The following is a 25,968-nucleotide window of genomic DNA, read 5'->3' on the forward strand; positions in this document are numbered from 1 at the left end:
TTTATATCCCGAACTAGTTCGGGATAGGCACTCTGGGATGCGATAATAATCCCGAACTAGTTCGGGATAGGCACTCAATGAGTGCAGTTTTGAGGTATTTGTCCTTTATGTGGCGTTTTCATACGCTCGTAATCTATTTAGATTAAGCAGTGTTTAAGAGGAACACAGCTACGCAGAGACGCTGCTTGCAGGGTAACATCAAAGGACTCACTTTACTTTGATCTGTCACTCAACCACAACAGATATAATATATATATATATATTGGCACATATAATTCCACTTTACGTGACACTTTACTTCAGGAGTTCCAGTTTTCAGGGCTTTTACTTCTACTCCACTACATCTCAGAGGCAAATATTGTACTTTTACTCCACTACAATTGTTTGAAAACTTTACTTTTCAGAGCTTGTAGATCTGCTACTTTTGCATAAAAAAAAAGAACAATGGAATCCTGAAAGTTTAATTCAGTTTTGGACATAATGAGGTTTGTACCCGACAAGAAACGATATTATACTCTCAGTCAGTCAGTCAGTCAGTCAGTCAGTCAGTCAGTCAGTCAGTCAGTCAGTCAGTCACAATCAATCAATCAATCAATCAATCAGTCAATCAATGTTATTTAAATATGGTGCCAAATCATAGCTAAGATATACTCAAAGACACTTTACACTTTTAGAGCAGGTTGAGAGTGAAAATCCTCTGACAGAGACCCAGCGTGAGCTTGGCCGAGGTGTCAAGGAAAAAGTCCCCTTTTTAGCGGAAAGAAACCTCCAACAGACCCAGGCTCCGGCGGGGATCGGCCATCTGTCTCCACCCACGGGGAGGACAGAGATTAGCGGCCCGACCAATTAATGCCACATTTTTTTGGTCCCGATCGAGTCCTTGACCACCGATTACTTAGATTTGACAGTAAAAGTGGCACTCTATGTCACTTTTTTAATTCATACAATGTAATTTTGTCCAATCTGTATGATAGAGTGTTAATACGTTTGAGTGATTGATTGAATACTTTATTAGCAGCTAGCATAGGAAAATGACAGACAAATATACAACAATACTATATAGCTTAGACTAGGGGTGTAACGATACATTTTAACAGCGATACGAATCACAATGCATGGTTAACAATACAATACATGGACAATCTTGGTTCATTCATGGTGATACGATTCAATGATTTAAAATCGATATAGTAACTGTTTGGCAAAGAAATTAAATCTGTGTAAAACGTGTAAAAAAATCTATTATTATGTCGAGTGAGAAAACAACGTTGCACATTAAGTTAATCATCTGGCGACCCCTCGAAAATTATTTGGGGACCCCCCGGGGGGTCCCAACCCACAGGTTGAGAACCACTGCAGTACAGTACAGTACAGTGTTGATGACGGAGGCAGATTTCTCAGGGGCTGAGGGCCTTTTTGTCGTGACTCTTATCTGTTACAACCAGACGACTTACACACTATTGTGTTTCACTGTTCTACCCCTCCCCCGCCCCTCCCCCGTGGGCCCACACCCCCGTGGGTGTGTGTATGTGTGTGTGTGTGTGTGCGTGTGTAATGTTCCATTACACACGCACACACACATACACACACACACACACACACACACACACACACACACGCACGCGCACGCACGCACACACACAAACACACTGCTCTGCGCTATAGGATCTTGGGGATGAGATGTATCTGTTATACACATAAGGAATCTAGCATTGTGTTCCTAAAATGACTGTGCATGGTGGAGTGCCTGCATGTGAGCGCGTGTGCGAGAGTGTGCGTGCGCGCGAGTGTGTGTGTGTGTGTGTGTGTGTGTGTGTGTGTGTGTGTGTGTGCTCATCATGTTGGCATGATGCTCCAACATGGGCATGTACTGTAACTACTCTCTCTCTCTCTCTCTCTCTCTCTCTCTCTCTCTCTCTCTCTCTCTCTCTCTCTCTCTCTCTGTGTCTGAGTGTGAGTGTGTGGGTGTGTCCCAGTGAGGTACAGTAGGTGTCTCTCTGCTTGAGACACCGGATCCAGGTGGAGAGACATCAGCCTGGGACAGAGAGGATGAGAGAGAGAGAGAGAGAGAGAGATGCACGGAGAGGTAGCAGTATGAGAGAGTGGGGGGGTGGAGGAGGAGAGGTGTATCTATCAAGGAATGGACAGATGGAGAGAGAGAGAGAGAGAGAGAGAGAGAGAGAGAGAGAGTATTCCGTTCGGGCAGAAACCTCTCATCGCCACATTTTATTTCTCCGTCGTTTCTTTTCTCCGTACGTCGACGCCCTACACTTGGCCACAACGCAGCGTCACACCAAAAGCGTCGAGAGCAGCAGACCCGCTAAAAGCTCGGAACACGTCGAGGAAACGACGCGGTTCGAGCGTCGCGGATCGGCCGCTCTCGACACGTTGGGAAATTTGAATCCTGGAAAGTATAGCAGTTGTGAGGACATGTGAGGTTTCTAGATGACAGGGCTGGTATATTTAGGATGGGGAGCAGGGACGTGCAGAGGATTTTAGAGAGGCAGGGGCTGAAATTTCTAAAAGGGCCTTTTGGTGAAAATATGGAAAATGGCAGACCTCCAAGCTCACAATGCGTCGCAGAGCTTGGAGGTCGGCTATTTTCAGTACTTGATAAGAGGTTTGTTGATGACGGAGCAGGTATATTTAGGATGGCGATGGCGAGGCTTCTCTCCGGAGGACGAAGATGATGAGATGCAGTGTCATTGTGCTCCGGCTCAGGAATCTCGCTGCTGCGCACGTGACGATGTCTCGCTGGCGCACGCGAGCGTGTGTGTGTGTGTGTGTGTGTGTGTGGCCGTGCACGTGATGTGGACGGTGGACGAACGGTGCGTGTGATGCAGTGCAACCAAATGTTTCTGCACACATAACTCCAATCCTATAACCTAAAAAAAAGAATACCTAATCCTTGTCGTTGTGACTCCCACCTGAATCTGTTGCTAATTGGGTACCTGAGATGAAAAACAGTCCATATTTTAAATTTTGAATATAGATTCTTTTTTTTTTATTTACCAGACTGTAAACCACAAACTAGAAGTTTTTAATCTGTTAAATTCTTAATGCACTCCCCCCTCATTTTGTTGAATTAGATTTTGTTACTTAACTCATATACAGTATATTAGGAATAATAAGACATAATACTTATGGAAAGTGGAAAAACAGTATATCTCCAACAGTTTGTGGAACAACAGTATAAGTCAGCAGACAAAGGGAGCAGATAACATTAAAACAGACATTAAAACAGACAATTGAACAAAGTGTATTAACAATTTAACAGATTAAAAATGACTAGTTTGTGGTTTACAGTTTGGTAAATCAAAGAAATATATATATAAAAAGTATATAGGCCTAATATATGGACTTAGACTGTTATTCGTCTCAGGTACTCAATTGTAAACCAGGAAAAGCGTCCTCACAATGTCTATCCAGTGTTTGTAAAACTTTCACATTTCAAGGTTTCCCCTTAACTCTGACAGCGTACAAATGGAACCGAATGGACCCGTTAGTTCCATTTGTACGCTGTTAGAGTTACAGACTTGTATGGGACAATTTAGACCACCATGAAAGGAACCCACAAAGTCCTTGGAATCCACTCTGAGAACCACATGGTCTCTCCTATACTGCACATGCTGTGAAATCTATGTCTGTCTGTCTGTCCGTCCGTCCGTCCGTGTGTAGTTCTATATCGAGAACCGTCCGACCGACCTCATCATCGGCGCGTGCATCGCAGACGGTCTATGATGATATGACATCATAGACTGCCATGGACATGATGGAACTCCTATATGCATAAAAGGGACACACAGACAGACACAGACAGACAGACAGACAGAGAGACAGACAGACAGACAGACAGACAGACAGACAGACAGACAGACAGACACGTGCATAACCAGCCAGGTGGGGCATACATGCATTTTCCAGTTGTTTCCGTTGGGGACAGGGGACCAGACTATAGTTTCTCAAATTCTACTGTGCTTGTGATGACATTTGGCACCCAGAAGTATAGTAAACATGCACGCACGCGCGCACGCACGCACGCACACACGCACGCACATACACACATGCACAGAGTGGAGGTGGAGGTTGATACGGCCTGCTCAGGGCCATCTATTTCTGTGCTATTGATCTGACAGGATGGTGCTATAGCTGGGAGAGTCATGTGAACCCACGCCATGCCAAGCCCACAGTCACTGAATAACACCCTGCCATATGCATGTCTTACTGTATATATTCTTATACTGACATTGGCAACACATGCTAGAGTCCTTGTTCTAGTTTTAGTTTTTTTTAAGATATTTTTTTTTTTGGGGAGGGGGGGCTTTTTCTACCTTTATTTATATGTATATAGCAGAGATGGACAGGAAATGGGGAGAGACACGCGGCAAAGATCGTTGGGAACGGGACTCGAACCCGCGATGCAACATCAGGCTATACTGTATAGGAGCCAGGCCCGGCGGCCCAAAATCCTCGTTGCCTCATAATTATTCTAACCCGTGTCCAGTGAGCAGATAGAGCATCGTACCTATATCTATAATATAATAAAAATCCATTATAGATACATGTATGTGAGGGGTCCCAGGGGATGCCACCCCCAGGTGTTCATAATTAACCTCACCTGTGTTTTTTCTTTTTTTCTACAATTCTTGTAGATGAATCGGTGAGCTTACATTGCTGTAGATGGAACTTTTTTTGTTATTTTTAAATAGGGCTTAAGTGCTTACTTAAGGGCTTAGGTTTTCCTTCCCGACATTCTGTGTCTGGGCTGGTCTTAGGTGTGCATAGTGGGTAAGGCCGCGCTGCGTTTCGAGCTTGTCGATCTTCAAGAGATATGTTTTGCTTTCGTGTGACGCTAGTAGTTAAGATCAAGCCAAAAAAAAAAAAAAAAAAACACACAAAAAGTTAAAATATGGAAATAGGAGGTTTATGCCCGACAGCAAGTATGTTTTTTTTGTTGTAGCAGTACAGCACACATAATGACCTGAATGATACCTGGCATGGTTGTGACTACAGCAGGACTACACTACCCACAATCCCCTGGGTGAGTGCTGGCTCTGTTGTAACAGTCCAGATGGACCTGGGCGTCTGACTGCAACACAACCCTTCTATTGGCCGATTCAGTGCTTCTATTTTTAGCTCAGAAAAGGGACTGTGGTAAAGACACTGCCAGTAAAGATGATATTATATTTATTCACATCTTTCTCTCCTGCCGTAGGAAGAGTTACTGCCACGAATATTGCTTTTTCAAGCGAGCCAAGACAGTAAACAATAATGGTGCTGGAAATGAGTTTACAGAACAAACACTATTGTTGTTATGTCGCCTTTACTTATTCGCTGCTTGCTCTGCTGTGGTAGGTCGTCATGTTATCTTTGAGCCGCTATGCCATAAATACAATTTTGCACTTGCTTGTACTTATAGGTTTTGCTTGAACAAAAGGAAAACAGCCTATGTTTGTATCATAGTTCTTATTTAACGTGTGGAAAACAGCCTATGTTTGTATCATAGTTCTTATTTAACATGTGGAAAACAGCCTATGTTTGTATCATCGTTCTTATTGAATGTGTGCCCGGTTGTTTTACAGCGTCTGATAATCTTGAAATTGCAAGATTTAAAGAAAAAAAATATATTTTGCTTGCACACAAAATCAGTATAGTTGTCTTAGACCAGGGGTTTTCAAAGTGGGTGACGGGGCACCCTGGGGTGCCGTGATGCCAGTACAGGGGTGCAGCGAGATAATTTGATAATATTTGGAATTCATCAATATCACTTCACTATGCTTAGTAAAACAGACCTGATCTGCACTGTACTTGATGAGTTCTTTTTCCATCTACCACAACTCTTCACCAAAAATAGCTGATTTACAAGCTCACAACGCGTCACAACGTGACGCGTTGTGAGCTTGTAGATCAGCTATTTTTGGTGAACCTTCCCCCCCAGAATAGGCATGCTGGGTCAGGTAACGTCAGGTATAACCTTATTTTCAGTCAGTTCTGATGGAAACGGATATTTCTCCAACAGGATGTAAGATTACAACATTTTACAGTGTAATTCAGGGGTGCCGTGGATGAAAAAGCTATTTACAGGGGTGCCCCGAGTCAAAAAAGTTTGAAAACCCCTGGTCTAGACCATCGTGGTTGAATTTTGTCGGGAACGTCCATTTGGTTACATTCGTGTGTGTACACAACAATCCATCAGAGTTTAGACGAACACGGAGGATTTCAGGCGGTGCGGTGTGACACGCATGCACGCGTGTGTGTGTGTGTGTGTGTGCGCGTGTGTGTGTGTGTGTGTGTGTGTGTGTGTGTGTGTGTGTGTGTGTGTGTGTGTGTGTGTGTGTGTGTGTGTGTGTGTGTGTGTGTGTGTGTGTGTGTGTGTGTGTGTGTGTGTGGATGCTAGCGTGACATTCTCAGCATCCCGTCATTCAGTCAGTATTTGTGGTGAAGTGGAGCACGACGTGAACAGAGCAACCATCTGCTGCAGCCCTCTCTCTCTCTCTCTCTCTCTCTCTCTCTCTCTCTCTCTCTCTCTCTCTCTCTCTACCTGGCCTGGCTTAAAGGCTCTGGCAGCCTCTGCTGCTACTCCCCCTCTCACTGCATCATGTGTTCTGGAATGGCAGGGAAATCTTATTTCAGGGACCCCGGTTTGATGCGTTTATTAGGCTACGGACGCCACGTTTGATAGCATTGCCGTCGGGCTGTTTTGGCTAGAATGCTATAGATTCCTGGTTTACTCACGATCGGTACAGTTTTTCGGAGGCGCCAGTGTTGTTTTCGACGGCAAATTTTGATTTAGTTCTAGTCATAGTCTTTAAAAAAAAAAAAAAAAAAAAAAAAAAAAGATTTTTTTTTTAGTTTTAGTCATGATTTAGTCACCTGAAAAGTATTAGTTTTAGTCGGATTTTAGTCGACTAAATATTATAAGATTTTAGGCGACTAAATCTACAGTTGATTTAGTCAACTGAAATGTATTTTGGCAGGCCTTGATGGCACCGTAATGACTGATTTTACACTTGGTTGCGTGCTGAAAATAGCCGATCTACAAGCTAGAATGGCAGGGAGCTTGTAGATCTGCTATTTTCACCTGAGAGCAACCAAACATAAAATGACTCTCTTCTCCACTAGTCCCTCCCTAACGTTTTAGTCTAGTTTTTATTTTGTTGACAAAATTGTCAATATATTATTTAGTCTTAGTTATAGTCATCACAGCTTAGTTTTTATTTAGTGTTAATGTTGTTTTCGTCAGTGAAAAACATGCTGTCGACAAACATAGTTTTAGTCGACGAAATCAACAATGGGAGGCGCTACACTGTCTCTCTGCATCAGATGCATGTGTTTACCTTGCTTATTGTACCTCACTCTGGGCAAAGAGCAAATCGCCGTTGTCGAGCGGAAACCTCGCATCCCCAAGTTTCAAATGTGTAAGTTCTTTCGCAAAGCAAAGCCCTGCTTCATCATGCAAGGCGGTCGCACAAAAGTAGTGAAAACAGCAGATCTACAAGCACACAACGCCTCGCGCCGCGAGGCGTTGTGTGCTTGTAGATCGTCTGTTTTCACTAGTTTAAATCATTTTTAAAATGATAAATGCAAAAGGAACGGTTTTGGACAATACAGGGTTTTCACCCGACAACGACGAAATGATAAAGGTCTACATTGTAAATTGTACATTGTAACTTGGTATAATGTGTGAGTGTGAGTGTGTGCGTGCATGCGTGTGTATGTGCGTTGTGTGTGTTCCATCTGTACACTCTGTGTGAATGGTAACATGTGTGAGGCCGTGCCCGTGCACGATGCGTATTCTTTCGCGTGAGGATTGCGTGCATGTCGTCCCCTGCCATACACCTGTGTCCTGTTACTCCCCCCTCTCTCTCTCTCTCTCTCTCTCTCTCTCTCTCTCTCTCTCTCTCTCTCTCTCTGCATTCCCTCTTCATCCTTGGGTCTCTCTGCAGTCAGTTGAGGACAGAGAGAGTGCGAGGAGAGGAGAGGAGAGGAGAGGAGAGGAGAGGAGAGGAGAGGAGAGGAGAGGAGAGGAGAGGAGAGGAGAGGAGAGGAGAGGAGAGGAGAGGAGAGGAGAGGAGGTGCATACAGGGACATTGTACCTCCAGGAGACCTTCATAGTGTACTGTTCCTACTATACTAGAAGAGCCTAATTCCTACACAACTCATATCCCGTAGCCCATGTAGGCTAATGTTGAGCAGGAGTTGAGAAGAAGCTGGTGTGTGACCTATATATCGCTATGCATTGTGAGCTTGTGGATCTTTTAGTCAGTATATGTTTTGTAATGATAATCAAACCCCAAAATGACTACTATTTGGATCCGAGATGTTGTGGAGTAGAAGTAAAGGTATTGGAAAATTGGAAATGAATAAAGTACAAATACCTCAAAATTAAAGTAAAATTATAAGTTAATTAAGTACAGTACTTCAGTAAAAGTACTTTACTTAGTTTACAGCCTGTCTGTCTCCCACTCTCAGCTCCCCTATCGTCACTTTCGGGGAGAAAACTTTGTATCGCCAAGTTTCAAATGTTTTTTTTTTTTTTTTTTCGTAAAGCAAAGCCCTGCTTCATCATACAAGACTGCCGCGCAAGACTAGTGAAAACAGCTGATCTACAAGCACACAATGCCTCGCCGTGAGGCGTTGTGTGCTTGTAGATCGGCTGTTTTCACAATTTTAAACCATTTCTTAAAATGAACGATACACAACGAACGGTTTTGGACATGCAAGGTTTCCACCGGACAACAAGGATAGTACTGTCTGCATTAATAAGTAAAAAACACTCCTCCTCTGAGCGATGCATCATGTCTTGGCTGACAGAGTTCACCTCATACATCACTGTGCTTAGAGTGAGACGTCTCATGAAGAGCCATAGCGACACGGTCACATATGACTTAGCTGTTTTACTTTACGCATACCGAGATTGATAATGAGACAACGGGCCGAGCCTGGTCCTCGTCCAAGTGACAGGGACCAGAGGCGCGCGTGTGTGCGTGCGTGCGTGCATCCGCGCGTGTGTGCATGCGTGTGTTCGTGCGTGCGTGCGTGTTTGTATCACCAATGTATAGTAGACGTGTTGCAGCGCAAGCTTGTAGATCTGCTATTTTTTGGCCATCAGGCTTACGGTTTAAAAAGGCAAAATGTATTAGAAATAGCATGAATAAAATTGCTGTTCAGAAATTTTGATTACAAGTATGGCTATTTATAGTAATGTGTGCGTACGTGTTTGTGTGTGTGTGTGTGTGTGTGTGTGTGTGTGTGTGTGTGTGTGTGTGTGTGTGTGTGTGTGTGTGTGTGTGTGCGCGCGTGTGCGTGCGTGTGCATGTGCGTGTGTGCATGTGCGTGCATGTGTACAGAGCATTTGTGAATGACCATTAAGTCTGCTTACCGGTATTTCAAGTGACTTTGGGCTTGTTGTACTGCAAGGTCGCTGGTAAATATTGGAAGTGGCTTTTTTCCAGGCCAGTGATTCTCAGCATTTTTCATTTCTCAAACCCCCAAGTGGATATGCATTAGGCCCACGGACCCCTCTTTTTTTATCTCTGGGGTCCCTAATCTAAGAGCATTAGACATGATTTGGTCTGATATGCTCTGTCGTTTGGTCCAGAAAACAAGCTGCAAGTTGCTTTACAATAACTATAGTAAATATACAATAAATATCAGAAACTATACACAGCCCTTTAATGCTAGATTTGAAAGGTTAGAGTGTGGAGTTAAAATGTCCCCATGCAGCTCGGTGGCCTCCGCAGGGGTGGGCAACTTTGATGATGGCGAGGGCCACTATATTTCCACCTTCACTCCAGAGGGCCACATTGCATATTGCTACATCCTACTTTGTCATTAGTATCTCATACAAAGTGCTTCTTTTGAATTGGAATCGTGAATTATCTTTCGTTATTTTTTTCATTGGAATCCTGAAATGTAACATTTTGATTTCATTTCAAACATATTTAGTTATATACTCATGTTAACTTTATAAACCTAAATATAAATACCTACATTGGACATAAAATAAATACATTTTAATACTACTAGTAATTAAGCTACTAATATAGACTGATGGAATTAAGGCAGGTCATGTTTGGAATTATAACAGCTGAAATCAATAATATATCAGTATTGACCTGTGGGCCGCATTAAGTGAAGGTGGGGGGCGCATGTGGCCCCCGGGCCGCCAGTTGCCCATGTATGGGTTAGAGGCTGGGAGGTCGGGGTTCGATCGGGTCATACCAACAACTATAGAAACGGGACCTAATGCCTCCCTGCTTGGCACTCAGCATCAAGGGTTGGGTTGATGGCGACGCTACAGAAACAGGAGTTTGGGTCCTGACCTAAAGGGCCTCATCATAATGTCACTGTTCCTTCTGGAGATTCTGTTTAGCTACAGTAAATGTCTGAGTGTTTATAATGACTAATGATGGTGTTTAGTCAAAAGTAGGACACTGTTGTTGATGTCTCTTCTGGACCGAATGGGGAGAATGCCTAAATGAATGAACAAACTTTAAATGCTAGTGTATGTTGTTGCTTACATTCACCGTGTCCATTTTTAAGCTGTAATAGCTTTAGCTCTGGTCCATAGCGTTAGTGGAGTTCTCCCTAACGCTATGTTCCTTTATACCTCCCAAATCCTTGGCAAATCCATCGTCTGGTCTGAAAATAACAAAAACTGTTTCGCCCCTCACCAAACCAAAGGTATCAGTGGACAGTTGAAAGCTTACTCTACTTAGTGGACGCGGTCTGAGCCCCCCACCACACAATGAAAATATACATTTCTAGAGCAAAATGAAAAAATATTCCACCGGATGGAGACACTCTTCCTGGTTGAAGACTGTTTTTACGAAACAGCGCTTCCAACGTTGTTGAATAACACCCAACGAGACTAATGCTCTGTGGCACCTAGATGGCGACGACAAATAGTGAAAAACTAGAAGAAATGGAGTCTCCGTCCGGTGGAACTTTGCCCTAGAAATATATTTTAAGCGTGTGGTGGGGGGCTCAGGGGGCGTCCACTAAGTATAGTAAGCTTTCAACTGTCCACTGACACCTTTGGCTTGGTGAGGGGCGAAACAGTTTTTGTTATTTTCAGACCAGACGACGTGTCTTTCCGGATTTGCCAAGGATTTAGGAGGTAGAGGAACATAGACCAGAGCTATAATAGCTTAAGAGTTGCTACAGAACATCACTTCCTTGGTTTACTGATACTTGCTGTATTTGGTGCTGAATGTGTTGAAGCAAAACATACGTATTAGGGTTGTTATTGGTCGGCATTGGGGCATTCACCAAATATTCGAATATTCGAGTATTCGAATATCAAAGTCACTATTCGACGTTGTTCACAGAAGTCGAATATTTTTTTTATTGTTTTCTCTTTAAAAAATATATAGTTTATAAAGCTTGGCTAGATAGGAAGTCATAAGAATGAGTTGTCAATGCCCCTGGTGGATGAATTTGTTAATGCTCTATACCAGGGGTTCTCAAACCTTTTTAGGCCCTGACACCCAAAATAAACATATTTGAACTGGGGACCCCCACCCTGACAAGCACTTGGAATTGTAGGTATTACATTTAATGTGACTCGGTTCCGCAGATAAATATTGTGAAAATAGCAGATCTACATGCTCACAACGCCTCGCAACGCGAGGCGTTGTAAGCATGTAGATCGGCTATTTTCACAATGTTCGCCTCTTGCTTAATATTTGACAGTTTGGCCAGTCCTGTCGAATATTCGACTATTCGAATACTTTGAGGTCGAATAATTCAAATACTAAAAATCTCTATTGGTGAATGTCCTAGCGTGCATGTGTGTGTGTATTGGTGACTAACGTCAGTGTGTTCTCTTCTCTTCCAGGCTAAGGACAGTGATGATGATGAGGAGGTGGTGCAGGTCGACAGGGATCATTTTATGGACGAGTTCTTTGAACAGGTACGACAACACACACACACGCACGCACACACACACACACACACACACACACACACACACACACACGCACGCACGCACGCACACACACACGCACACGCACACACACGGCAATGGAAAATGAAATGTCAAGATAATTTTTACATATCGTCGTTGTCGGGCAGAAACCTCGTATCTCGAAGTTTCAAATTTGTACGTTCTTTTGCAAAGTAAAGCCCTGCTTCATCATACAAGGCCGTCACACAAAAATAGTGAAAACAGCAGATCTACAAGCACAGTTTAAATCATTTCTAAAATGATAAACGCAAATGAACGGTTTTGGACATACAAGGTTTTCATCGGACGACGACGATATATTTTCATGAATGGAAATGACGAACGGATGCCAGCTTCTATTACTCCGATTTCGGGAGGCGTTGTTCCAGTCAGATTCTATATAGCAGTGGTTTTCAACCAGTGGTCCGGGGACCACCAGTGGTCCTTGAGGGGGTTCCAGGTGGTCCCCAGATAAATGATGGAGAGTTGTAACCAAATGGACCCTATATAGATCTGTAAACCTTGAGTGTAAAATTGTACTCTCTCAACAGTTGAATTATTGTTAAAAAATGTTATTGATCAACGTTGGCCTGGTCTCTCTCCTATGGTACCAACATCAATACAGCATGGAATTGTGGTCAACATCTTCCAACGATAACAAAATATTCGTCGTTGTCGGGTGGAAACCTCGCATCTCCAAGTTTCAAATGTGTACTTCTTTCGCAAAGCAAAGCCCTGCTACATCATACAAGGCCGTCGCACAAAAGTAGTGAAAACAGCAGATCTACAAGCACACAACGCCTCGCGGTGCGAGGCGTTGTGTGCTTGTAGATCTGCTGCTAAATGCAAAACGAACGGTTTTGGACATACCGGTACAAGGTTTTCACCTGACAACGACGAAATGGTGGTCCGTGACTCAAAAGCTGAATAAATAATGGACCTTGTAAGGTTGGCCTGAGCGGCCCCTGGATCCAAGAACAGTCAAGAATGTCTTTCAGGGATTTTATTTATCCAAACTCATTGAAATGCATTGGACTAGTTAGGTATGTGTCCATTGTCCTCACTCATTGTGAGTATAGGGCACAGTGACAGACCTTGCTATGAAAAAGGTTGAAAACCACTGCTATATAGCATTCGTTCTGAGATTGTGGAATAGTTGTCTGGCTAGGTATGCGAGACTAGGCTACTGAACCCCTAACTGCTCCCTATGAGCATGGTTTCTTCCTCAGCTGTCGGTGCTGCACGCTTTGGATAAAAGGCGCTATATATAAATGCACCATTCTCTCTCTCTCTCTCTCTCTCTCTCTCTCACGCACACGCACACGCACACGCACACACGCACACACACGATGTATGAAGAATAATACAAGCTACCAGGAGGGAATGCTCGTCCTACTCCCAAGTGCATCGTTCTTACTCCTCAAGAAAGTACTCCTCTATGATAAATATTGCTCTTGTAGACTGTATTTTAGAATGTAAATATTCACATTTGTTATTGACTATAAAACCCAAAGCCGCTGTAGGATGGAATAATGAGAGATATGTAAATAGAAATACCCGTTTTATTATTTTAGTGGGAGCCAGCCATACTTGCCCTCTACATTCTGCTTTTGGGAAATGTTCAGTGATTTTGCGTCGTTATTTCTTACTACACCCCTCTTGAAAAAGAAAAGAAATAACACAAATTCAGTTCAATACAAAAAATAAATTAAGGAGTTTAAAATGAACACGGGGTCCCTCTGCAACAACTACACCTACACGGGGAAAAGCTAGTTTAGCTTAGCAGGCTGATTTGCCCGAGCAACTGAAATTACAATCTTGACAGCAAAACAGAGTTATGTGGAGCATGGCAAAAGTGCAGGGAAATTACCTGCATGGTAAATTATAAAGGCGACGGGGGAGAGAGAGTGCAATCCACCGTACACAGGCCCTGATGAAAGTATTACAATGGACCCTGTGATCATAATAAATACGTCTCTCAGATTATTATGTTGTTGTTTTTTTATATATTAACCAATTTAGGCCTAGAATTATTGAATGCTTTAACCAGTGAAAAATAGCAGATATACAAGCTCACAGCGCGGCACCGAGTGCCGCGCTGTGAGCTTGTATATCTGCTATTTTTGAAAAAGTCGTGAAAATGTGTGCAAATCATTGAATATGTGTTTTCAAAGCGAACGTTTGTAACTCAAATTTAGCTTCTGGGGGGTCGCTGGAACTAAATATGTTGAATGGGGGTCCGTGGCGAAATAAATATAATTTTTGGGGTCCTTCACATGAAAAGGTTTGAGAAACACTGACATAGTAGTCTCTCAAGAACAGAACTGAGCTCCATTTAAGTGAAAAGGACCTTTTCTTTGACGATGGCTGGCCAGATTGCCGACAATAGAAACATGTTTTTTTTTTTTTTTTCAAAAAATCTTAGAAGGATTCAAAAGACACTTATAGAATTGGGTCAAAATTCACGATTCATGGTTTTTCAAAAATAGCAGATCTACAAGCTCGCAGCGCGGCACTCGGTGCCGCGCTGTGAGCTTGTATATCTGCTATTTTTCAATAGTTAAAGCATTCAATAATGATAAACAATAATTAGGGCTGGGATGCGATTAAAATTTTTAATCTAATTAATTACAGGCTCTGTGATTAATTAATCGCAATTAATCGCATTTTAATCGCACATCGATATTTGAAGTAAAACACATTTTGTTGTACGAGTGAATCAACAAGTGAGTTTTTTAAATCTAAATTTCGCATCCACTGGGCCAAGCAAAGCGCTCTGATCGGCTACTTCTCCCTTTGCGTTTGTTGTCTCTTCTTGGTTGGTGCATCGCTATGATCGGTATGTCTGAAACTGAAGGTTTTGTGGTGCAAAAACTAAGTGCGATTAAAATGTGTTAATTTTTTTAATCGCGTTAATTTTCTGTAATTAATTAATCGCAATTAATCAGTTAAAGTCCCAGCCTTAACAATAATGTGTACCCGTTCTGAATGGATTAGACATGGTCCAAGAAGACTAGTTCCTTAGAGCAGGGGTCTTCAACAGGGGGTCCGTGACCCCCAGGGGGTCCGCGGAGGTACTGCAGGGGGTCCGCGAAATTATTGCAAAAAAAAAAAAAAAAAAAAAAAAAAAAGTTTCAAAAAATGTTTTTTTTTTTTTTTTTTTTTTTTTCATTTTTCACATTTATGTTAAAAAATAAATCATGTTTCTATCCATTTTGAATAGCTTGAATACATGATTACTATGCAATTGACAGATTGTTGATATTATTGACATTGGTTCTCAGTTAATAAGTAGTATGTTTAGAAATGGTAGTGGTACGGCCCACCCTGCTCGCTGTAACTTGTACATGTTTAAAATAAAAAATATGTCGTAGCCCCGACCCCCCCACCCTACGAGGTGGTAGGGGGTCCCTGCTCCATCTCCCCATCAGTTTGGGGGTCCCCGGCCTGAAAACGTTGAAGACCCCTGCCTTAGAGAGTGCATGCACTCCTTTGTAGATGGAATATTCTGGGAGTCTGTTCCCGATATGTGGGGCGTACAAACCAAAGCGCTGCTTCCCCACGCTTATTTTTGACAGAAAGCAGACCTTTTCTCAGGTGACCTGAGAGGTTCTGGACGGTTCATGATTTATCGCACAAGATCAGAAATGTATTTTGTCCCTAAACCATTCAAAGCTTTAGAGACAAACGGTAGTATACACATGCAGGGAGCCAGTGTAAGGATTTAAGAACTACAGTGATATGCTCCACTTTCTTGGTATTAGTAAGGAGACGAGCAGCAGCGTTCTGGATCAACTGCAGTTTTTTGATGGATGTTTTTTAGGGAGAGACCTGTACAGACACTAGGGATGGGACGATATGAAAATGTCATATCACGACAAAAGAAATCGCGATTTACGATATCATCATTATCCTGGGGCGAAGCATTTGCCAAAAAATATTTTTGGCAAAGACATTTGATACAGTGAGAAAAGACTGTTTTAAGTAGGTATATTATAAGTACCTTTTAGGTTTTAAGTGGTACCGGATATGCAGCTCGGCAAATAAAAGGTGAATTGACCCCAGTGCATGACAGAGGGCGATATCATGATAGATTTCATCTCCACGATACGATTATCGCTAGTGTTTTTTAATCACGATAAACGATAATATCGCTTATCATCCCATCCCTACTGTAGTTTAGTCTACTGAAGATGAACATGGACAAGTTTTTCTAGATCCTGCCAGGAAAACGCTGGCAGTGTTTGACCCCTCATCTCAAATTAATATCGAACTCCCCTTGTAGCTCTTGATAGATGCTTTTGATGCCAGTTTTGAAAGAAACCAAAGATTGACAGATTTGACACAGGGATGTTATTTTTTTCATTATATTTGTATTGATTGAATACTACTTGAATACATTGGAAACACTGTACAGTACAATTGAACAAAGCTAAAAGGAACACATTGTTTACTGATGCAGATTTACAAGATCAAAGTGCGTCGCTTCGCGCGCCACGTTTCAAGCTTGCTTCTGTGTGACGCGGTAGGAAGTTAATCAAGCTAAATGATGGAAAGTTGGTACCCAAATGGACCCTTATAGATCTTTAACTCTAAAATGAACACTCTCAAGAGTTGAATTATTGTAGAATGTGGAAGAATTGTTATTTTGGTCAATGTTCTCTCCTATGGCAGTGATACTCAAACTTCCGGCCCACGGCGCAATTTTGAATGGCCCACCAGCTTAAAGTCCTCGAAGTCACGCATCCAACAAGCTTTAAACTGAGCAGATTGGACCTTCCGTTGCAGAGATAATGGCCAAAACATCTTGAAAGCAGCCATTGAAATCGCCGATTTTTGCCGATTTTATCTTCTTCTTTTTTTTACCATTGGCTCTGCCTGACCAATTAGCATACCCAAAACGACATTGTATGCCTGCAAATTAAATTAAAGAGAGATGTAGGCCTACTGCAGCTCTACTTAACAACTCCAGCATTAGCCATTTGGTAGCTAAAAAGTCATTGGAATCGAATTTAAGTATTGTTTGATTTTATTTTCCTTAGCAATAGCCATGACTAAATCTGTTTTCACAAGTTTATTTTCTTTAAAAAGCCATTAGTGATGGATGTGGGCCAAGTCGTAAATAACATTGTGAAGCAATTGAAAGAGAGATGTGCTCAGCTATATTTAATGTTATCCCACTTGATAGCAGGCAGACAGATAGACAACAACCCAGACAAATGTAGCCTACATTAGTTTGTTTTAGTGTTTGTGTGGAATATGCTAATTGCACAGAATTATTATAAAAGAGAGAAATTACTTTGACATTACTTTGATTACAAATTGTGTCATTGACAAAATATAAACGGAATTACAAGCCATAAAATAATGTGCATTGCACTTGTCTTAAGTTATGTGGAAATAAAGCAAATAAAAGAGAAGTTATCAAGTAATGTCATTTTATCAACTGGCCCGCGGCCCCTTGACATTTTTGTAATGTGGCCCACCGGTTCAGAAGTTTGAGTATCCCTGTCCTATGGTACCAGCATCAATACAGCATGGAATTGTGTACAAAATCGTATCCAACGATAACAAAATATTCTACGTTTTGGCTAAATGTAATCAAATGGTGGTTCCGCGGCTCACATGCAGAATAAATAATGGACAGTACACAACCAAATCCATTTGGTTCCATTTGTATAAGAGGAGTTAAGAGGAGAGACCTTGAAATGTAAAAGTTTGAGAACCACTGCCTTGTAGTGCCGAGTATGCAGCACTGCAGTGCCTTTTTTGGCCTGGCCCTGTAGTACATCCAAGGGTATGAGCAGCATACAGTACAGTAGCCTACATATAAATAGCATTCATGCATGCTGTATACTAGCACTGATTCTCACAGCAATAGGGACAATAAGACCATAAGGCAGGGGTCTTCAACGTTTAGTGGAGAGAGAGAGATGAAGCAGGGACCCCCACAATCTTTTCACAGATTCCATTATAGTTTCATCGTTTGACAGCACAATTGTCAGTGTATTTTGGAATCGTGTCAATTTGTGTTTTCAGATATTTAACCACTTGAACCGTCAATACTTGACCTTTCACTGTACTTGGTCTTCTTGGTTTCCCCTCTACACCAAACCTCTTTGGCTACAGTTCTCAGAATATGGAAACTATACTGATTGATTCCCAAACATAAGGAATCAAGTGTTTCCCCCTCATCAGACTTTTGGTTTCCAGAAAAGGGACAATTCCTTATTTCAAGGGACGGTTGGCGAATCTAGGACAGTTGTAAATGTGCTGTATTGTACTGTATTGTCACACAATACAGTACATGTACGCAATCTCTCAGAATATCATGGAGGAGTTGTGTGAGAGAATTAGCTCTGTATTGTCTCACATGGATAAAGTAAAATATGCGTGTGTGTGTGTGTGTGTGTGTGTGTGTGTGTGTGTGTGTGTGTGTGTGTGTGTGTGTGTGTGTGTGTGTGTGTTGTGCTGTCCCCTCAGGTTTGCTGATGCAAACCACCCAGAAACTAGAACGACCTTCCTCTCTCTCTCTCTCTCTCTCTCTCTCTCTCTCTCTCTCTCTCTCTCTCTCTCTCTCTCTCTCTCTCTCCCTCTCCCCCACTCTCCTCCTTCTTCTCCTCTCCTCTCTGCCCTCCCTCCCCTTCTTCTTTCTGCCCTTCTGTTGGAGTGAGACTGCATTCTCTCTCTCTCTCTCTCACACACACACACACACACACACACACACACACACACACACACACACACACACACACACACACACACACACACACACACACACACAGACACACACACACACACACACACACACACACACACACACACACACACACACACACACACTGCAGTATCAAGGGGCCTTGGTGCTGTGTCTTTATTGGCTTTCCTTTGGCCCTTTAAAAGCTGACTAAGGATGCCTTGTAAGAACTAGTGCAGCGTCCATTCAGACGTTGTGTAGGAACTAGTGCAGCGTCCATTCAGACGTTGTAGGAACTAGTGCAGCGTCCATTCAGACGTTGTAGGAACTAGTGCATTCAGATGATGTAGGAACTAGTGCATTCAGATGATGTAGGAACTAGTGTATTCAGATGATGTAGGAACTAGTGCATTCAGATGATGTAGGAACTAGTGCATTCAGACGTTGTAGGAACTAGTGCATTCAGATGATGTAGGAACTAGTGCATTCAGATGATGTAGGAACTAGTGCATTCAGATGATGTAGGAACTAGTGCATTCAGATGATGTAGGAACTAGTGTATTCAGATGATGTAGGAACTAGTGCATTCAGATGATGTAGGAACTAGTGCATTCAGATGATGTAGGAACTAGTGCATTCAGATGATGTAGGAACTAGTGCATTCAGATGATGTAGGAACTAGTGCATTCAGATGATGTAGGAACTAGTGTATTCAGATGATGTAGGAACTAGTGCATTCAGATGATGTAGGAACTAGTGTATTCAGATGATGTAGGAACTAGTGCATTCAGATGATGTAGGAACTAGTGCATTCAGATGATGTAGGAACTAGTGCATTCAGATGATGTAGGAACTAGTGCATTCAGATGATGTAGGAACTAGTGCATTCAGATGATGTAGGAACTAGTGCATTCAGATGATGTAGGAACTAGTGCATTCAGATGATGTAGGAACTAGTGCATTCATACTATGTAGGAACTAGTGCATTCAGATGATGTAGGAACTAGTGCATTCAGATGATGTAGGAACTAGTGCATTCAGATGATGTAGGAACTAGTGCATTCAGATGATGTAGGAACTAGTGCATTCAGATGATGTAGGAACTAGTGCATTCATACTATGTAGGAACTAGTGCATTCAGATGATGTAGGAACTAGTGCATTCAGATGATGTAGGAACTAGTGCATTCAGATGATGTAGGAACTAGTGCATTCAGATGATGTAGGAACTAGTGCATTCATACTATGTAGGAACTAGTGCATTCAGATGATGTAGGAACTAGTGCATTCAGATGATGTAGGAACTAGTGCAGCGTCCATTCAGACGTTGTAGGAACTAGTGCATTCAGATGATGTAGGAACTAGTGCATTCAGATGATGTAGGAACTAGTGCAGCGTCCATTCATACTATGTAGGAACTAGTGTATTCAGATGATGTAGGAACTAGTGCATTCAGATGATGTAGGAACTAGTGTATTCAGATGATGTAGGAACTAGTGTATTCAGATGATGTAGGAACTAGTGCATTCAGATGATGTAGGAACTAGTGCATTCAGATGATGTAGGAACTAGTGCATTCAGATGATGTAGGAACTAGTGCAGCGTCCATTCAGACTATGTAGGAACTAGTGCATTCAGATGATGTAGGAACTAGTGCATTCAGATGATGTAGGAACTAGTGCATTCAGATGATGTAGGAACTAGTGTATTCAGATGATGTAGGAACTAGTGCATTCAGATGATGTAGGAACTAGTGCAGCGTCCATTCAGACGTTGTAGGAACTAGTGCATTCAGATGATGTAGGAACTAGTGCATTCAGATGATGTAGGAACTAGTGCAGCGTCCATTCATACTATGTAGGAACTAGTGTATTCAGATGATGTAGGAACTAGTGTATTCAGATGATGTAGGAACTAGTGCATTCAGATGATGTAGGAACTAGTGTATTCAGATGATGTAGGAACTAGTGCATTCAGATGATGTAGGAACTAGTGCATTCAGATGATGTAGGAACTAGTGCATTCAGATGATGTAGGAACTAGTGCAGCGTCCATTCAGACTATGTAGGAACTAGTGCATTCAGATGATGTAGGAACTAGTGCATTCAGATGATGTAGGAACTAGTGTATTCAGATGATGTAGGAACTAGTGCAGCGTCCATTCAGACGTTGTAGGAACTAGTGCATTCAGATGATGTAGGAACTAGTGCATTCAGATGATGTAGGAACTAGTGCACTCAGATGATGTAGGAACTAGTGCACTCAGATGATGTAGGAACTAGTGCACTCAGATGATGTAGGAACTAGTGCATTCAGATGATGTAGGAACTAGTGCAGCGTCCATTCAGACGTTGTAGGAACTAGTGCATTCAGATGATGTAGGAACTAGTGTATTCAGATGATGTAGGAACTAGTGCATTCAGATGATGTAGGAACTAGTGTATTCAGATGATGTAGGAACTAGTGCATTCAGATGATGTAGGAACTAGTGCAGCGTCCATTCAGACTATGTAGGAACTAGTGCATTCAGATGATGTAGGAACTAGTGCATTCAGATGATGTAGGAACTAGTGCATTCAGATGATGTAGGAACTAGTGCATTCAGATGATGTAGGAACTAGTGCATTCAGATGATGTAGGAACTAGTGCACTCAGATGATGTAGGAACTAGTGCATTCAGATGATGTAGGAACTAGTGCATTCAGATGATGTAGGAACTAGTGCACTCAGATGATGTAGGAACTAGTGCATTCAGATGATGTAGGAACTAGTGCATTCAGATGATGTAGGAACTAGTGCATTCAGATGATGTAGGAACTAGTGCATTCAGATGATGTAGGAACTAGTGCAGCGTCCATTCATACTATGTAGGAACTAGTGCATTCAGATGATGTAGGAACTAGTGCATTCAGATGATGTAGGAACTAGTGCAGCGTCCATTCATACTATGTAGGAACTAGTGCATTCAGATGATGTAGGAACTAGTGCATTCAGATGATGTAGGAACTAGTGCATTCAGATGATGTAGGAACTAGTGCATTCAGATGATGTAGGAACTAGTGCATTCAGATGATGTAGGAACTAGTGCAGCGTCCATTCAGACTATGTAGGAACTAGTGCATTCAGATGATGTAAGAACTAGTGCATTCAGATGATGTAGGAACTAGTGTATTCAGATGATGTAGGAACTAGTGCAGCGTCCATTCAGACGTTGTAGGAACTAGTGCATTCAGATGATGTAGGAACTAGTGCATTCAGATGATGTAGGAACTAGTGCATTCAGATGATGTAGGAACTAGTGTATTCAGATGATGTAGGAACTAGTGCATTCAGATGATGTAGGAACTAGTGTATTCAGATGATGTAGGAACTAGTGCATTCAGATGATGTAGGAACTAGTGCATTCAGATGATGTAGGAACTAGTGCAGCGTCCATTCAGACGTTGTAGGAACTAGTGCATTCAGATGATGTAGGAACTAGTGCATTCAGATGATGTAGGAACTAGTGCAGCGTCCATTCAGACTATGTAGGAACTAGTGCATTCAGATGATGTAGGAACTAGTGCATTCAGATGATGTAGGAACTAGTGCATTCAGATGATGTAGGAACTAGTGCATTCAGATGATGTAGGAACTAGTGCATTCAGATGATGTAGGAACTAGTGCATTCAGATGATGTAGGAACTAGTGCATTCAGATGATGTAGGAACTAGTGCATTCAGATGATGTAGGAACTAGTGCATTCAGATGATGTAGGAACTAGTGCATTCAGATGATGTAGGAACTAGTGCATTCAGATGATGTAGGAACTAGTGCATTCAGATGATGTAGGAACTAGTGCATTCAGATGATGTAGGAACTAGTGCAGCGTCCATTCATACTATGTAGGAACTAGTGCATTCAGATGATGTAGGAACTAGTGCATTCATACTATGTAGGAACTAGTGCATTCAGATGATGTAGGAACTAGTGCATTCAGATGATGTAGGAACTAGTGCATTCAGATGATGTAGGAACTAGTGCAGCGTCCATTCAGACGTTGTAGGAACTAGTGCATTCAGATGATGTAGGAACTAGTGCAGCGTCCATTCAGATGCCTAGTAGGAAGGCTACCAACAACGCATCTCTTCAGATGTCCGGCTCTAGAGAACCGTTCATTCCATTGACTTCACATGACATTCTGCACTTTATTGGGTCCTAAGCAATCTGGCTAGCCATCGTCAAGGAAAAGATCAGTCGCTCTTAGCAATGCGGAAGTCTGTAATCGAGAGACTACCTAAGCAATACACCTGCCAAGTGGGAAGTCGATCAGATTGACTGATCCCACCGATGCAAAGGACAGGTATATCGGCAGCTATGTAGTAAATACAGTATATACATACATGCAATATGGACTAGCAAATTATTAGATAGATAGAGAGATTGATGTGTAGATGTGTGTGTGTGTGTGTGTGCGAGAGGGAGAGAGAGAGAGAGAGAGAGAGAGAGATGGTTAATCCACTTTCCACACTGGACCCTGAGGTCACTGTTCTCCCACACACACACACACACACGTGCACGCGCACACACACACACGCGCGCGCACACACACACACACACACACATGCACAAATGCACGCACGCACACACACGCATACACATACACACACAGAGCTATGGACCTGTGTTAATCCTCACCTGAAGGCAAAGCTGATCCATTATCTGATGTTCGGAGTGACTCTATCTCCCACTGCTCTCTCTCTCTCTCTCTCTCTCTCTCTCTCTCTCTCTCTCTCTCTCTCTCTCTCTCTCTCTGCTCTGCTCTCTCGGACATAGTTTAGTCCTCTCAACGGTCAGAGCTGCACAGAAATGAGCCTCATTTTGTTTGTCAAATTTCCTAGCACAAAGCAACACTACCACTGTCAAGACGGTAAATGTTGCATCTGCAATCTATAGCGTTTTCACCCAAAGCACTTTGCTTTCACCCACACATTCAGCACCTACAGTACAGTAGGGTGAGGACCACGTCCACTTGAACCCCAGCATCCATAATCGTCGTTGTCGGGTGGAAACCTTGTATGTCCAAAACCGTTCGTTTTGTGTTTGTCATTTTTAAAATGATTTAAACTAGTGAAAACAGCAGATCTACAAGCACACAACGCCTCGCGGTGCGAGGCGTTGTGTGCTTGTAGAACAGCTGTTTTCACTTGTATGATGAAGCAGTGCTTTACTCTGCGATTTTTTTTTTCTTTACAAATTTGAAACTTGGAGATACGAGGTTTCTGCCCGACTGTGACGATATTCTGACTGGGGGGGACAATAGCCTAGAAAAATGTCTGATCTCCAAGCCCTCAAAGCATTGCAGTGAGACACCTTTCTCAACAGAAGAGACCAAATCTATTTACAGATTGATCAAAAAAGAAAAACTAAAAAAAAACACAGTGTTCACTAAAAAAGCTTACGGATTGCAGCTTTGTATACCCCGCTGAATCATTCTACGATTTAACGTCAGGTCTATAATGTAAGTTTCTTTGTGTACCGTATATACCGTGGGGGTTGACAAGCACTGTGGGGCTACTGTACGCCGAGAAACTGTCAGAGGATGTTTGCTGTTTTGGTGTTGTTTTTTATTATGTTGTCACGTTTTTCGTTTTCAGGTTGAAGAGATCCGGGGTTGTATAGAGAAACTGTCAGAAGATGTGGAGCAAGTTAAGAAGCAACACAGCGCCATCCTGGCCGCGCCCAACCCTGACGAGAGTAAGACGCACACATACACTATACCCACCACATTGCTACTTTGTGGGGACATTACACATAGTCTACTATCTTTGTGGGGACATTCCATTCATTTTGAACCCTAACCCTAACCCTAACCCTAACCCTAACCCTAACCCTTAACCTAACCCCTAAACACCTTGTGGGGACCTATTAATAAGCCCCCACAAGGTTTTTTCCTCTGATTGTACTATCTTTGTGGGGACATGAGGTCCCCACAAAGTAGTAATTCCCTGTCCACACACACACATACTGTACACACGGCATGCTGTATCGAGATGGTCTCGAGAAGTTCAATGTTTGTCCAATTTGCAAGTATTTGAGGGTATTGCTTGGGCGGCTTCCCGAGGCTGCAATGCTAACATTAAGAGTGAGTGAAGGGGAACACTACACCGGACGCGGGCGGCTGCGCAGCGCAGCGTCGCAGTATTGAGGTGCGTGAAGTGCCGCGCGGTAACACCAACTGGAATGCGGCGCGCTACCGCGCGTCCGGTGTGTGTTCCCCTTGAGAAGCTAACCAAAAGTTTCCAAAACCTACCGTGCTGTTCTTTGTGGGAACAAAGTCCTTTAGGTTGATGTGCGCAAATCTTTGAATATATGGATTTTTTAAGTGAACATTTGTAACTCAAATTTTGCTTCTGGGGGGTCCCGGGAACTAAATATTTTGAGATGGGGGGTCCTTCACATGAAAAAGTTTGAGCATCACTGACATGGAAACATAGGTTTCTTGGCACACATTTTCATGATTTTTCAAAAATAGCAGATCTACAAGCTCGCAGCGCGGCACTCGGTGCCGCGCTGTGAGCTTGTATATCTGCTATTTTTCAATAGTTAACATTCATGGGGGGCCCGCAGCGAACAGCTTTGTCCTCTGCACGCCCAGGGAATCTATGTAACCGTTATGGCCTCAGGCATGTACAATCATCATGTAGAGGTACGTAGAGGCTTGTGGATTTCACATTCAGTTCCTCTCCAAAGTAGATTTTATTCCCACTTCTGTTGGAACAGACATAAACTGCACAGGTTTGTCCAGATCTTCTGTACATCTGTGTAAAGTTGGTGCTAGTAAAACGCAGGTTATGTGAGCAGACGGACACCACTAACTCCTCCGTCCAGCGTAGCAACAGAGTGACTATCGACACAGCAGAGCTGGCTGGCTGCTTCCTCTACAAGGCAACGCTCAGGAAAGCAGTCTATAATGCTGAGAATGAGAAAGGTAGCGATTCCAATATAGAGTCTTAAATGCAGAAAAGATGGGGAAATAACCCAGCACCGCACCGTACATTTCCAAACATAAACATTGCGTCGCCCGCCGCGGTAACATGCGATCGTATCGATCTCGCTATGAAACATCAGTAGCAGACATGTTTTGTTGTGTTTGATTACAAGTTCGTAGCGCTCCTATTCTGCCTGTTTCTTTGGTTGGTTGGCAACATTTTAGGTTAGCCAGCCACATAACACCAATAACAACTACGTCATCTGCTTTGCTACTGTTGTGCAGAAGACTGCCTCTTTGGCAATGCCCATCCCAGAAACGACTGTAAATGGAAGGGCTTTCATACTGAATA

General features: G+C 42.6%; 1 protein-coding gene across 1 annotated transcript in view; it reads left to right on the plus strand.

Annotated features, from left to right (window-relative positions):
- stx1b (syntaxin 1B) overlaps window positions 1–25,968 on the plus strand; it is a gene marked incomplete at both ends in the record, with an annotated part of 127,933 nt that overhangs the window by 55,105 nt on the left and 46,860 nt on the right. Inside the window, 2 exons of the mRNA XM_080724324.1 lie at window positions 11,843–11,917; window positions 24,283–24,382. Of these exons, the coding sequence (XP_080580450.1) occupies window positions 11,843–11,917; window positions 24,283–24,382 (175 nt within the window). The remainder of the gene's footprint in view (window positions 1–11,842; window positions 11,918–24,282; window positions 24,383–25,968) is intronic.

Source organism: Nannobrachium achirus (assembly GCF_963921795.1).
Source record: "Nannobrachium achirus genome assembly, chromosome: 4".
Taxonomy (NCBI): domain Eukaryota; kingdom Metazoa; phylum Chordata; class Actinopteri; order Myctophiformes; family Myctophidae; genus Nannobrachium; species Nannobrachium achirus.